At 39.9% G+C, this 13,726-nt stretch overlaps 1 protein-coding gene across 1 annotated transcript in view; it reads left to right on the forward strand.

The window, feature by feature from the left end:
- Positions 1–13,281, forward strand: part of SHQ1 (SHQ1, H/ACA ribonucleoprotein assembly factor) — a 93,498-nt gene extending 80,217 nt beyond the window's left edge. The window contains exon 12 of the mRNA XM_081956412.1: positions 11,340–13,281. Within this exon, the coding sequence (XP_081812538.1) occupies positions 11,340–11,922 (583 nt within the window). The 3' untranslated portion in view covers positions 11,923–13,281. The remainder of the gene's footprint in view (positions 1–11,339) is intronic.
- Positions 13,282–13,726: the final 445 nt, after the last annotated feature.

Raw genomic sequence — 13,726 nt, forward strand, 5'->3', positions numbered from 1 at the left:
TAAATATAGAAATACTTAATTAACTGCTGATGTCCACTTGCAGCCGTTGAGATGATCTGGATCTTTTAGAGAAGATTTTGGATAAAACATAGGTATGAAACAGTAGTGTGTTGCAGGCGGTAAGCCCCAGTAGGGTGTACCAGAGCCTGCCCGGAGCACCGGGTACCGTTCCGGTACGGTGCTCCGGAGGGCCCGCCCACCCGTGTTCCTTTAAACTTTTTAAACTCTTTGGCGCTTCTGAGCACTCGCATGGTAAGATGCATGCGCATGCTGCACATGTTCAGTACGGTTGCAGTGCGGTTGCAACCAGTACGGTTGCAACGGGATCCGGAACCCACCACTGGTATGAAGGATATATTTTTTCAGGTTTCTTGATAAAGTTGTTCATAACCACTCCAGTTAGGAAGAATCTATTTTAATGAAAAGTATCTCCCCCCCGCCCCCCATTGCTACCTGGGATTTGATTCATCTTGAGCTTGAAAAAGTTAACAGTGTTCTCTATGGTTTGAATTCTGCCACCTGCAGGCTGAAGCAAGATTCTTTTTTTTTTGGATGCTGGAAGAGGTGTGAGCAGCTGGCACTAACAGATAGTCAGTGATGAGGCTGTAATAGAATAGAATAATATATTTGGAAGGGACCTTGGAGGTCTTCTAGTACAACCCCCTGCTTAGGCAGGAAACCGTATACCATTTCAGACAAATGGTTCTCCATCTTCTTAAAAACTTCCAGTATTGGAGCATTCACAACTTCTGGAGGCAAGTTGTTCCACTGATTAATCTTTCTAACTGTCAGGAAATTTCTCCTTAGTTCTAAGTTGCTTCTCTCCTTGATTAGTTTGCACCCGTTGCTTCTTGTTATACCCTCACTACTTCATTACTACAATACTACTTCATTATCAAGCTTCGCAAACCAAAACTACATGGACTTCTGGAAAGACTTTTACTGCCAGCAAGCGTAATGTGAGAAAGTCTTGAAAGCCTACCAGAGTAATTCTCCCTCACAATTTTAAGACAGCAGAATTGCTGAAATCTCTTTCTCACAATTCTCCTCCCTTGGGCTCAAGACTCTCTTCTGTAATAGAGAAGAGAGATTTCTACATCCTCCGTACTCCTCAGGTCTGATAAATATTAAATCACACCTTAAAGAAGGCAATTGTATATGGCAACTTTTATCCAGTTTCCAATCTTCCCTTTCTTACAAATGTAGTTGAAAAGGTGGCAGCAAACTAGTTAGAGAAAATGGATTCCCTAGATTCTGTCCAGAGAAGATTTGGATCTGGTCATAGGAGAGGAACTGCATTGGTGACTCTGGTTGGTTCCATCTGTACTTCAATAGGGAAATTACACTCATTCTTCTATTAGTTCTCTTAATGGTGTTTGACAGTCTCAATCCTTCTAAATTGTCTACAAGAATTACAGGTTGTGGGTATTGTTTTACCGTACTTCCATCGCTAATTCAATGAGCATTCTAAATCAGTTGTCATAGCAGGGAATAGCACTAAAACTTCTGGAAACCCCAATATAGGGTTTTATGATGTTTGGTGCTTTCTCCCATATTATTCAACCCCCATATTATTTGACACTTACTAGAAATTTCGGGGGAAGATCATTCATAATATGGTTGACATATCATTAATGTGGCAAAAATCCCCAGTTACCTCAGCTTGAGCCAATATGCTTTTAAAATCTTACAGTGGGCAGTTTGCGTGTTTGCCGGTTTTCCGCCCTCTGGAGGCTTCAGGAGGCTTTCCTAAAGCCTCCAGAGGACAAAAAACAGCTGAATGCACAACCCGGAAGTCCGTTCGCAAACTTCCAGTTTGCGAGTTGGGCTGTTTTTTGTCCTCTGGAGGATTCAGGGAAGCCTCCTGAAGCCTCTGGAGGGTGAAAAACCGCCAAACACACAAACAGGAAGTTCAGGAACAGACTTCCAGGTTGCACATTCAGCTGTTTTTAGACCTCCAGAGGAAGGAAAACATCCCAGTGGGCAACCCTTAAGTCCGTTCCCGAACTTCCAGTTTGGGTGTTGGGCTCTTTTTCACCCTCCCAGGCTCCAAGAAAGCCATGCGCAGGGTAGCGAGGGGATGATGCGCACATGCGCAGGGGGCATGGCACAGGCATTAAATTATGTGGTGGGCATGCGAGCGAGCCCAATTGTGCGTGTGCTTTTGGCACCCGAGGAGAAAAATGTTCGCCATCACTGCCCTATACCATTTCAGACAGGTGGCTGTCCAATCTTTTTTTGAAAACCTACAGCCGTGACGGCGAACCTATGGCACAGGTGCTACAGGTGGCACACGGAGCCATTTGTTAGGGCACACAAGGCATTGCCCTGTCGGCTCCAGCGCACATGCACACGCTAGCCAGCTGACTTTGGCTTTCATTTTCAGCTGTTTTTCGCAACACACAAACCGGAAGTTCGGAATGGATTTCTGGGTTGCCCGTAGGGCCGTTTTTCTCCCTCGTCTCCGGAGAGCGCTCCGGAAGCCTCCAGAGGGGGCGGGGGAGGCCATTTTCGCCCTCCCCATGCTCCTAAAAAGCCTCTGGAGCCTGGGAAAGGTGAGAAATGGGTCCATCGCGGGCCAAAAGCAGGGGGAGGGCAGAGGTTGTAGACACATGTGTTCAGGGGGGTGGGTCACATGCATATAATTATAGATGTTGGCACACTGCACATGACCCCCCTGCACGTGATAGCCAAAAGGTTAGCCATTACTGACCTACAGTAATGAAGCCCCTAGAACCTCTGTATGAATTTCTTGTCATCCATAGACGTTGTAGTGATCTTATAACATTTACTCCAAAAGATAACTCTGGATAGCGTGATGCTTCTCCCCACAGAGTTGTTTCATGACTAGGAAATTCTCCTAAATTTGGCTTTCCTTCTTAAATAGCAGGTGAAAGCCACGGGCAAGGTAGGCTTTGTCCAGCTTCAGCTAGTGCCAAGTAGTCCTGACAACGTAACAAATGACTTACCACCCTCAGACTTGATTAGTGCAATGTGGGGCTATTTTGGGGGTGACCTAGAAGCTATTGAACAGTTGGTGCAAACTGCAGCTACTAGATTCCTGATGGATTAGTGCAGTTAAGCAAGAATAATACCTATTCTAAAGTTACTACATTAGTTTTCAGTAGACATCTTGGTATAGTACAAGTGCTGGTTAGTATTTTAAAGCTTGACAGCAAACACTGGAATACATCAACATTGAATGGCAAAATTGAATCCATCCAGTCCAATAATCTAGAAAAGGCCTACTGTAGCTCTCACCTTGTGAGTTCATGGCATATGGTTTGGGTAACAAACATTCTCAATGATGGCCCCCATTTTATGGAATATTTCAGCCAGCATGCAACCCATGTTTTTTTCTGTATAGGTACAGTATAACATTTCTATATGTCTGTTACCATTAAAATACAGTTTACAGCAAAAATAGCCATAGTTTAAAGACGGTAATTGGCACCGGGAGGTCTTGCTTAGTGACATAGTCATAAAACACAATGTGATATGACCACAACAACTTATGAAAGTCAATGTACCAGTTCTGGTTACTGTTATCAATTCAATCCCACACAGTTGTTAAGCATGGTATCACATAATTGCCATTTGTGACCTCCTGCTGGCTTCCCCATTGACTTTGCTTGTTCTAAATCAGCAGTGAGGATCACAGGTGGCAAACATGTTAACCAAGGATGCTGCAAATATTGTAAGTACGAGCCAGTTGCCAAGCACCTGAATCACGATCATGTCCTGAGGGGATGCTCTGGTAGCCACAACTCATTGTATGTCCCCCTTGTTCAGTGTTGTTGTAACTTTCAACAATTGCTGAACAAATGAGGACTACCTATAGTAAACTCAATATTTTCATGGAAGCATGAATTTTGTTTTCTCAAGGTCTTATCTCATATCAAAGCACTATTTTTCTTTTTCTGATAAATGGAACATACGCACAATGGGTTTTGGCTACATGTTTGTCTTCATTTAAGGGGAAAAAATCTGCAAAGAAATTTTTGTGGTGATAGTAATGAAATTGTAGTGGAATTACTTTGAATGGGTCTATTCCTGGTTTCTTTCAAGGAAAATGATACCTGCACTGCTCAGGAGAAAGCATGGAGGCTGGATAAGAAAGAGATGGAAGATTATTTCAAAGAAAGGATCTGCTGGATGGGGAAGGTTGAGGTGGACAGGAAAGTAGAGACAGAAACTGATGCAAACCATTAGGAGCAAGAAACAAATTCTAGGTTTTTTAAAACTGCTTAAAAAATTAAAGGACAAAAAGAACAGTGTTAAAAGCACAGCTGAAGATCTGTTTCTAAGAGCATGTTCTTGCTTCCCCAATGATAATTTTTCCATTTGTTTTAAATGATAAGGCTAGTAAGGTGAACTTTAGCTTTACACCCTACTATTTACCCAGGGAATACATATGCTGGAATGACTAGACCGGAAAGCTGAAAAATATTTCCAGAGGAAATATTCCACGCCAAATCATCCCCAACCTATTGTGAAGAGGATACACAGATGTGCTCCTGTATTCACCAGGATTTATGTCCACCTCAACCAGGCTTCTTCCTTCATATGAACAACACCAAGAAGCCCCCTGAATAGCTTGAAATTGGTTCAGGCGAGGTTTCTCCTTCTCAGGAATTATAGCCGAGGGATGGTTCTTGATAATATAACTGTCTTCCTCAGATGGCATGTACTTGTCATCCTCTTGACTTTGTGGCTGAATTTGTTTGAAAAAGGCCTGTTTTACTTGCTCTTGTTTGTCAGGAAAAGAGACACATGTTGGAGGTACCCATGTGACAGGAAATTCTGCCTGTTGTGCTTGTTTTCTGAGCAGAGTGCATGTTATATCCTTGCTTTTGATAAGATGTCAGAACTCTGATTTGCAGCACAAATGGAAGACAAGAGATTATGTCTGTATCTTTAAAAATAAACACCAGTGTCTTGTTTGAATGAGTCATACGTTTGCCTGACTCCTTGCCAGAATTGTGAAGTGCTTATAATGCTCCTGGTGTTATGAAGTTTGCTGATCTGGCTGTCAGCCAAACATATGTAATATTCATTCTGATAACATGGATGTTTGTCTTTTGAAAGGAACGGCTGCTGTTACGAGGTTTCTTTGTTGCACACGAGAGTTTAAATACTTGAATAGCTCTCCATCTTTAATGCTGAGGAAACAGAAAGATTACAGCAAAGAACCCAGTATTTTTTTCTTCTCTTTAAAAGGAATCTGCAACTGATTTACAAATGCTTTTTAATGTGTCAAAAAAGTCTTTAATAAATAAATAATAAAATTATTGTATATCTCTTTAAGACTATAGGGAGATTAAATAGTATATAGGTCATAGGAAGTTTATTTTTCTACATAGTCAAAGATAGATAACTGACAAATGGCAAGTTTACATCAGTCCATTTCTAGAATAACCAAAGTATACGAAACACCAGCCCTATATTAAGTATGGCTGTAGATTGTACAATTGTAGATTTAGTTAAAACTGTGGGCCAGCTCCAATTTACTGGAACATGAAATGTTTGGAAACGTTGAAAAGGACATTGATCCAGACTTATGCTAAGATGCTAGTTGTTTTATTTATCAGCCTCTCAGGTATGTGTTAATGTATTTAAGTTGTTGACTCTAGGAGGTTTTTAGGACATGTATATTCACCTCTTGGTTCAAAAGGAGTGGTGGTATAAATAAGTTGGATATTTATTAAAACTTGAGATCAAGTGGTTTAAAATAGAGACCATAATTAAGAGAAGTCAGCTGTCCTGTCATGTAATTAAACGGTAGAAAAATTTCTACAATGTTGGTAGGTTAAATATATTACTTTCTGGTTGATTTGTGGAGTTCTTGGGTGTATGTAAATACATTTTTTACAAAGAGAATAAAACAATAGTATTGCATGAAATGAGCAAGAGTGAGAGTAAGGAGGAAAAGGAAATCAGGCGTGAATAGCAGACACATGCTGGCATTTTTTGTTTTAGTTGTAGTTTTTTATTCGGGTTTTATTTTGTTTTTGCAGCACTGGGGTTTTTTTTTTCTCAGGCTATCAATCAACTTTTCACCACTTCCTGCAACAGCAGGTCTGCAATAAATCCCGCTGTAACTGATTGGGTTTCATTTCCTCTGCCAAAGTCTACTAACCTGCGAGGCATGACACAGTGACACCAGAGCGAGCAGCTGATAATGTAATACAGGACTCCTGTGAGGCAAAAGTTAAAAGTGCTTGTTCTCTCAGCCGAATGATTTTAAAGATCTTTATATTCTAGTTCCCAGGAGGGATAATTACTCAGTATAACACAGAGAGCATTTCTTAATCTCCTAAAGGAATTTTATTTATAAGTGCGTGGAAAGGACAGAGACAACTGGATGGCGTGGGTTTTTTTCTTTTTAATGTTCTCAGCCCTTTCTAAATTACCTTCATTCCAGGGGGCAATGCAGCCTCTGAAAACATGTTCCAGCAGAATATTCAACCCCAATTATAAGACTATTAAGAAAAAGGTGGTAGCTCAGCAGCTAAGTCTGGAGAGCACATGCTAAGTTCAGATTCCTGATGCTGCCACTTAAAAGAATCTGAGGAACCAGGGCCTGGAGAAACAGCTGTTGCAGACCTGGCGAGTGGGAGATAATGATGATAATTATGCTGAAGGATTTGCCCTTGCTCGTCTATATTCCCTAAATATTATCTATGTAGAAATATTTAAAAGCGATCAAATAACATTGAATACTCCAGAGTCTTTAAGAAAAAAACGACACATAAAAATTTCAGTTCAGTTTCCCTTAATGCAATTAAAACATTTTGTTCCTGTGTGACATAGTTAGCTATAGAGACAAGGTATTTAAATAAGTGTGCAGACTGTACATTTTTTTTAATTTAAGAAGCAGGTGGCTTTCATAAAATGGGGAAAGATTGCAGAAGAAACAATTCTCACTTGCATCTGCTCATCTATACAATTGTCATGCCTTCAAACATACCATTCATGCCACGCTGACAGGGAGAGATGCTAATTGTGACTGTTGTTCCTACTCAGTGAGAGTGATAAAGAGGCATGCGCCATTTCTTTTTTTAATTTGAACAGTTTGCATGTGCCTGTATTCATAGGCTTTTACCAAATTGAAGCAATGCCATGACTGAAATGAATGTGACCAAAAATGTAAACAGGAAAAAGGGGAAGTACATTCCCAAGCATACACACACAAAGAAAATGGCATTGGCACAAAGTATTACAAATTAACATTCTTTGGGGGCCCTTTAAGAAGCACATTTCCACATCCTCTAATTGCGCTGTGCTTTTTAAGCGAGGCTGAAGAATTTTAATTTACAATGAAATCTTTCTTCCCTTCTTTGGCATTCCTGAGATTCCATCTCCCACCACAAGCAGCCATTTATAACAATAGCAATAGCACTTGGACCTATATATTGCTTCATAGTGCTTTACATCCCACTCTAAGCAGTTTATAGAGTTCGCATATTGCCCCCAGCAATCTGGGTCCTCGTTTTACTGACCTCAGAAGACTGGAAAGCAGGGTCAACTTTAAGCTGGTGAGAATTGAACTGTTGGCAATCAGCGGAATTAGCCTGCAATACTGCATTCTAACCACTGCACCACTACAACTCTTATGCCTTTCCTTTGCTGTCTGAAGATTAGAGATGCCCATATTGGCTGCTGGGCAAGTTGATGTGGGAAGGGAAATCCCTTGTTAATTTTTGGTAGTGGGAGTTGATGTTGGAAGTAAAGAAGACCACAGTTTACATTTGCTGAGTGAATAATGGTCTTGGCACACATTGCTTCCAACAGTAAAGGTGCTTAAATGTACTATCTGGATTCACTTCAGGTGGGCTTTCAACCAAGATAAGTACTGCAATGTCTTGGTTGAAATTGGATGGGATAAAAGCAGACTTGCTAATTTTCCCGAACTGCTCACAACTTCTGTTATTAAGACTATCCTTCAGGATTTTCAGGAAGGATTGGATATTAAGCACTATACTGCAATTTACTATATGAGCCTGGATTTCTGACCTCTAATAGCCTGTAAGATTCCAACTTATCCCTCTTGACATTCAATAGCTACATGAAACACTGAGGGTGATCATTCAGAACTTGGAATGATCTGTTTCTGCTTTCCAGCTACTCTTAAGGAAGCATTGTCTAAACAGTGATACACGGATGAGGGAGAACAAGCTACCATTTAATCCAGGCACAAGACTGCCATTGTTAGTAGAGAGTTGATTTAGGATTAAAGTCCAAACAGCCATGCATTCTTCTGAAAGAAATATATATACTGTATTCACTCTGAAAAGGCAACTTGATCGTCATCTGTCACTGAATTTACAGGCATCATGTGGAGCTTGTATAATAGGGTGTTGGGCATTTGTTGCCAGTTCCCTCTCAAGCATAATTTGAAGGGGTGATATTGACCTTTTTGGTAACAAAGCGTTCAAGAATTACCTCTGGCCCTTTCAGGAAACAGAAAATCTGTAAACCTGCATCTGTTTAATCAGGCTTGTAATTGTTAATTGATCTCAGAGTTATGTTAATTTTATATTTTTTTAAAATGTTGTTGGCTATCATGAGTAAATAGATATGGCATAAAGTGTCCAGTGGTTTACAGGCTGCTGAATAGTATCAGGAAGTGATTTTAGAATATTGTGGGGAGGAGGTGGCTCTTTTTCCCTCTAATATTTTAGAAATACCTTTGCAGTTTGTTGAATTCATATTTCTCCAGATTACAAATCAATGCAGCCTTTTATTATCCACATGGTTTAAGGGAGAATGTCAGGGTAAGTGCTATGGGATCAACCTACCTCACTCATTCCAGTGGAAAGGGCCTATTTCGGGTCCCATCAGCCAAAGAATTGCAACTAGAGGGATCCAGGAGAAGAGCCTTTTGGAATAGTCTCTTCTCAGAGATGAAATCTCTCCCTCCCTCCCACTAATGGTTTTCTGGAAATCCTAAAAACGTGTCTACCTTTTGGCCTGGTACCCTGACAGGAGTCCGTTACATTGAAGGTGGCTGATGAGATAGAGAAAAAGGTCCACCAAGCTGATCATCAGCTTGCTTTTTAATGTTAATTTGTAGATTTTTATTCTATTTTAACTGGGGTTTTTTTGCTTTTTAACTTCTTAAACACTTTTTAACTGTTGCCATATTGTAAAAAATGCCCAGAGTCACCAGATTGTGATGGACAACATAGAAATCCAATAAATAAAATAATTAAATAAAACAATGCAATGACTAGAGTCTGAAAAGCATTTTATAAAGATCTGCTAGCCAGCAATTCTGCAGCTAGGACATGCAGAAGACATCCTCTCTCATCTGATACCCACCAGTTATTATTCAGAGGGATACTGCCATTAATCCTGAAAATACGGTTTGATCATTGATCTTGATTAAGAGCAGTGGGAGAGGGTAGTACTTTATATTTTATTCTTCTAACTATCCTGACACAGCCAAGATCTCCTGTCCTGTTTAACATCTACATCAGAGGTGTCAAACTTGTAGCTCGCAGGCTGGATGTGTCACAAGCTGGCCACGTCCATCCCAAATTTAACAAAGGGGAAATCAGTCATGATACATCACGTGATGACAATGTGACACTGTGAGTTTGACACCCCTGATCTCCATGAAGCAATTGATATAGGTCATCTTTAGCCATGGTGTGAGGTATCATCATTATGCATCACACTTATTTTCAAATTGCTTGCTTCACATCAAGTGAAATAAGCAATGCTATTGATATCCTGTCTTGATATCAACTTGGGGATTTAGATAGGGGACAAGAGGCTTCAGCCCAACACTGGCGGCTTTTAGGGCCACCAGCACTTGAGAATTTACCATCTTTAGTTTTGGGTAGGGTGGTACTGCTCCAGACACACTCGGTGCACAATCTGGTGATCCTTGTGGAACTCATGACTCATGTTCGATGAACAAATGGCAATCATAGCTGGGAAGAACTCTGCACAACTTTGGGTCGTATGCCACTTGCTCTTATGTCTAGACCAGGAGACCCTGCACTCAGTCACTCGTGCCCTTGTCACCTCCCACATGTATTACTGTAACATGATGTACATGGGACTGGCCTTGAATAGCATCTGGAAACTCCAGCTGGTACAAAAATGAATGATGTGGGAACCTAGATCAGTACACTTTACACCTCTGCTCTGCTAGCTACATTGGTTAGCAGTTTGCTTCTGGGTTCAAGTCATGGTGCTGGTAATTACTGCTACAATCCTATATAACATGGGGCTGGATTATTTGAGGGACCACCTCTCCCCAATTACCTTTACCTGCCCCATCAGATTTAGCATAAAGAGCATGATGATCCCATCCAGAAAGTAGTATTGCCTGATAGAATCCAAGAGAAGAGCCTTTTCTGCATTGGCACCCATTTTTTGCAACGTTGTTCTCCCTGACATTCAGATTGGCCCCAACTTTGTTGGCCTCCCAGAAGGACCTGAAGTGATGACTTTGTCCCTAAGGTCTGGGGAGGCCTGATGAAGTGGGTATGGAGCCTGCAGAGTGGCTGTATTGCTACTTTGAAAATGAGTTCATCGTCCTGCAAATTATGCTTCTCACATAATGGGTTGTATTATTTTTAAGTTTAAAAGGAATTTTCTTGCTTTTTTTGTTGTTGTTTCATTTTTTGTTTTTGTGTTTTTATCTTTGTATACCACCCACAGGCATGTGTGTGAGATGGGTGGCTATATAAACTCATCAAGTACAAAAATAAATCTAGTCTGCAGGGATATGTGTTTATCAGAGGAACAATGGGAAGGGAGAGAGGAAGAAAAGCCATTGTCCATTGCCAAGCCTAACAATTGGGCAGCTGTCAAAGCTTTCACCCCCCCCCCCCCGAATAATGTTGTCTCTCCTTTCATCCCATCAGTACTGAATTTACTGAGAAATTTTAGCAATTGTGGAACTAAGGGGAAAGGTGCTTTTATAAATCAAACAGACAAAAAGAACCAGAAGCATGATTGACCCCCCGCTGATGAATAATCAGAAAATCTACTCATGGGAGCCCTTGTTACCTATTGTCTTGTGTATTATTTGCATTGGTTTAGTCCAGTGGATCCCAACCTTTTTTTGGCCATGACTCACCTAAACATCTTTAAAATCCTGATGCCTCCCCCCCTCCCCGTGACATATAATTCTTACTTTACTCAAAAAGTGAACTCTATTCATGTGGAGGAAGCCTAAATAGCCATTAACATGGTGTAAACATTAAAAATCAAATTGGCCCCTGTGGGGCATTGGGCCCATGTTGGGAGCCACTGATTTAGCCACTTTTGCATTTGTGCCATTCAAGACACTGAATGTTTTTGGATCTTCCCTTCCACAGGTCAAAGAACTTGGCAACGCTCGCTGAATCCATGCAGAAAGCAGAGCTGAGTAAGGAGGACTTGGGTTTTGAATTAAATGAGCTGGAAACAGCCGCGCTTCTGGTACACGAGGAAGAGAAAGAGTTAAAAGCGATTGACGCAGGCAATTCTGAGCAGCAGTTGCCTCCTCCCTCCCGAGAAGATGCCAGTGAATCCGAGGACTCGGGCAGCACTTCATCATACGAGACAGAAGTCTCTGATTCGGATGAACAAGAGTCCTCAGCCAGTGAAGATGGGAAAGTAAATCCTTCGCAATGCACACTCCTAGAGGAGAGGACAGCCCCACTTATTGACGATAATGGATTAAGGCGAGACACAGGGACTTTGACACTGGAGGGTAGTAATGAAAAATCAAAGCTTTCTCTACAGTCTACATCTGTTTCGGGAGAACTGATAGAGGAATTAGAAAAGCAAATGCAAGCGGCAGTAAGGCTGACGGAGATGCCTGAAGCTGCACCTTCTCTAAGGGATGATGGCCAGGATTGCAGCAGCTCTTCGCAAGACATGGGAACCAACTGCACAGCTCAGCCTGGAGGATCCTAAGTACAAGGAACATTTTACTGGATCCTAATTGAAAGGAACATTTCTTGGAGGTGACTCCAAAGTTTTTGGGTATTACAGATGAAGCTTCTTAGACAATAATTAGGGAGAATTTGTTGACATATGGAAGCAAAACTAGTATTTTTTTTTAATATGGGTGTCCCTCATCAAGATCTTTATGAGATAAAGGTGTTATAAATATATAATAGTAAAGTCTAATTTAATTTTGAAACCTAAAGTAAGATTTTTCTACAATCTTAACATTACAATAGTTTAATTGCATTAGGAAAGTATAAAATGTGGAAGAAGGTTATTGGTTTATGGAAAAAAGTATGCTTGACTGTTTTTGTATTTTAAAATTAGTTCTGTTAACAGCTTAATATCTTGTTTATTTTGAGGTGTTTGTGCCTGAGTAGAAGTAAAAAGACTTGTAGTTTCCAGATGTTTGCATGTAGTATCTTTGACTTTCAAGTTGATTTCTATATGCAGCATGTTCAATATCTGTTCAGATTAATGTAATGATATTTACATTCCACTGAATTTTGTGGAATTTACTGAGACTTACTGCAGACAGTGATGGGGAAGAAATTGGTTCAGTTAATAATTTACTATGAACCAATCTAAATTCAATTCTTAAAACAATACACAAATTGGAATCGAGATATCTCTCAATATTTATTTTTATGCAAATTACGAAATGTAATTATCTCCTCAAAAATTTGAACATAAATTAGGTTGTGTGAGTATGCTTAGCTATATCATAGAGTGTGTATGATATATATTGAAATATTTTATTGTGATAATTCACCACCACAGAGGAAATCAATACGCGAATTTTGGAGGCTGAATCAATAATATTGGTATAGTTAGGAGAAATACATGTAAACGTTATTGACGAAAATCAATAACAGCTAAGATATTTGTTTTAGCTACAGATATGTGACAAAAAAGAGAAGGAATTGATATGTATTCTCTTTGGATATATAGTCCAAAAATCCCACCTTATCTTATGTATATTTGGATGAATGAGAATTATAAGTACAAATACATTCTTACCAATCTTTGCTAAAAATGTAAAAATAAGATTAGGAAACTTAAAAACTGGGGTGGGGGGATCAAAACTCATGGAGAGTAAAATTGATAGATTTCTATCCATCAAAATCCTCATTTGTGAGATGTGACTATATTTATATTTCACTGCTGATTGTTAAACATTTGATTGTAGATTATCTTTATGCTACTGGTCTATGGCTCAGCTGAAGAAAATGTGATTTGCTGGCTGGAATGCAGATCTGAACTGTAGGAAATAATATAGTTGTAATTATACCAGTGGCTTAATAAAAGATGAGTGTGATGAGCAGAGATGAGCATTTTTCATTTAGGGCTATATGCCCCAATCATGTTCTTTTTTTACATTCTTTGCTACTAATTGGCAAAGCTGTATTTTTTCATTTGCATCCAAGATGCACAATATGCATGTCTGTATTCATACTTTGGCATACTTTTTCATATTATTTGCATTTTTTCACAATGTACTTCCACAGTGGTTAGTGATAATAATAAACTACATAGAAAATGCACCTAAGACACCAGCTAGGTCAATATGTTTAGTTTGTGCAAATTTGAAAATAAAACTGTGGAGATATCATGTATACATACGTTCAAGCACTGGAACTGTTACTGCAAAAGGTAAGTGGCCCGTTATTCATTTTCAGCCCGCCATTTTGTGACAGGCAATGAAGTGTGCTTCCTCATTGAGAATTGACTGCTCTATTGATGAAAATACACTTTTTATTCCACCCTTTTC

Source organism: Natrix helvetica, assembly GCF_964273705.1.
Source record: "Natrix helvetica genome assembly, chromosome: 1".
Taxonomy (NCBI): Eukaryota; Metazoa; Chordata; class Lepidosauria; order Squamata; family Natricidae; genus Natrix; species Natrix helvetica.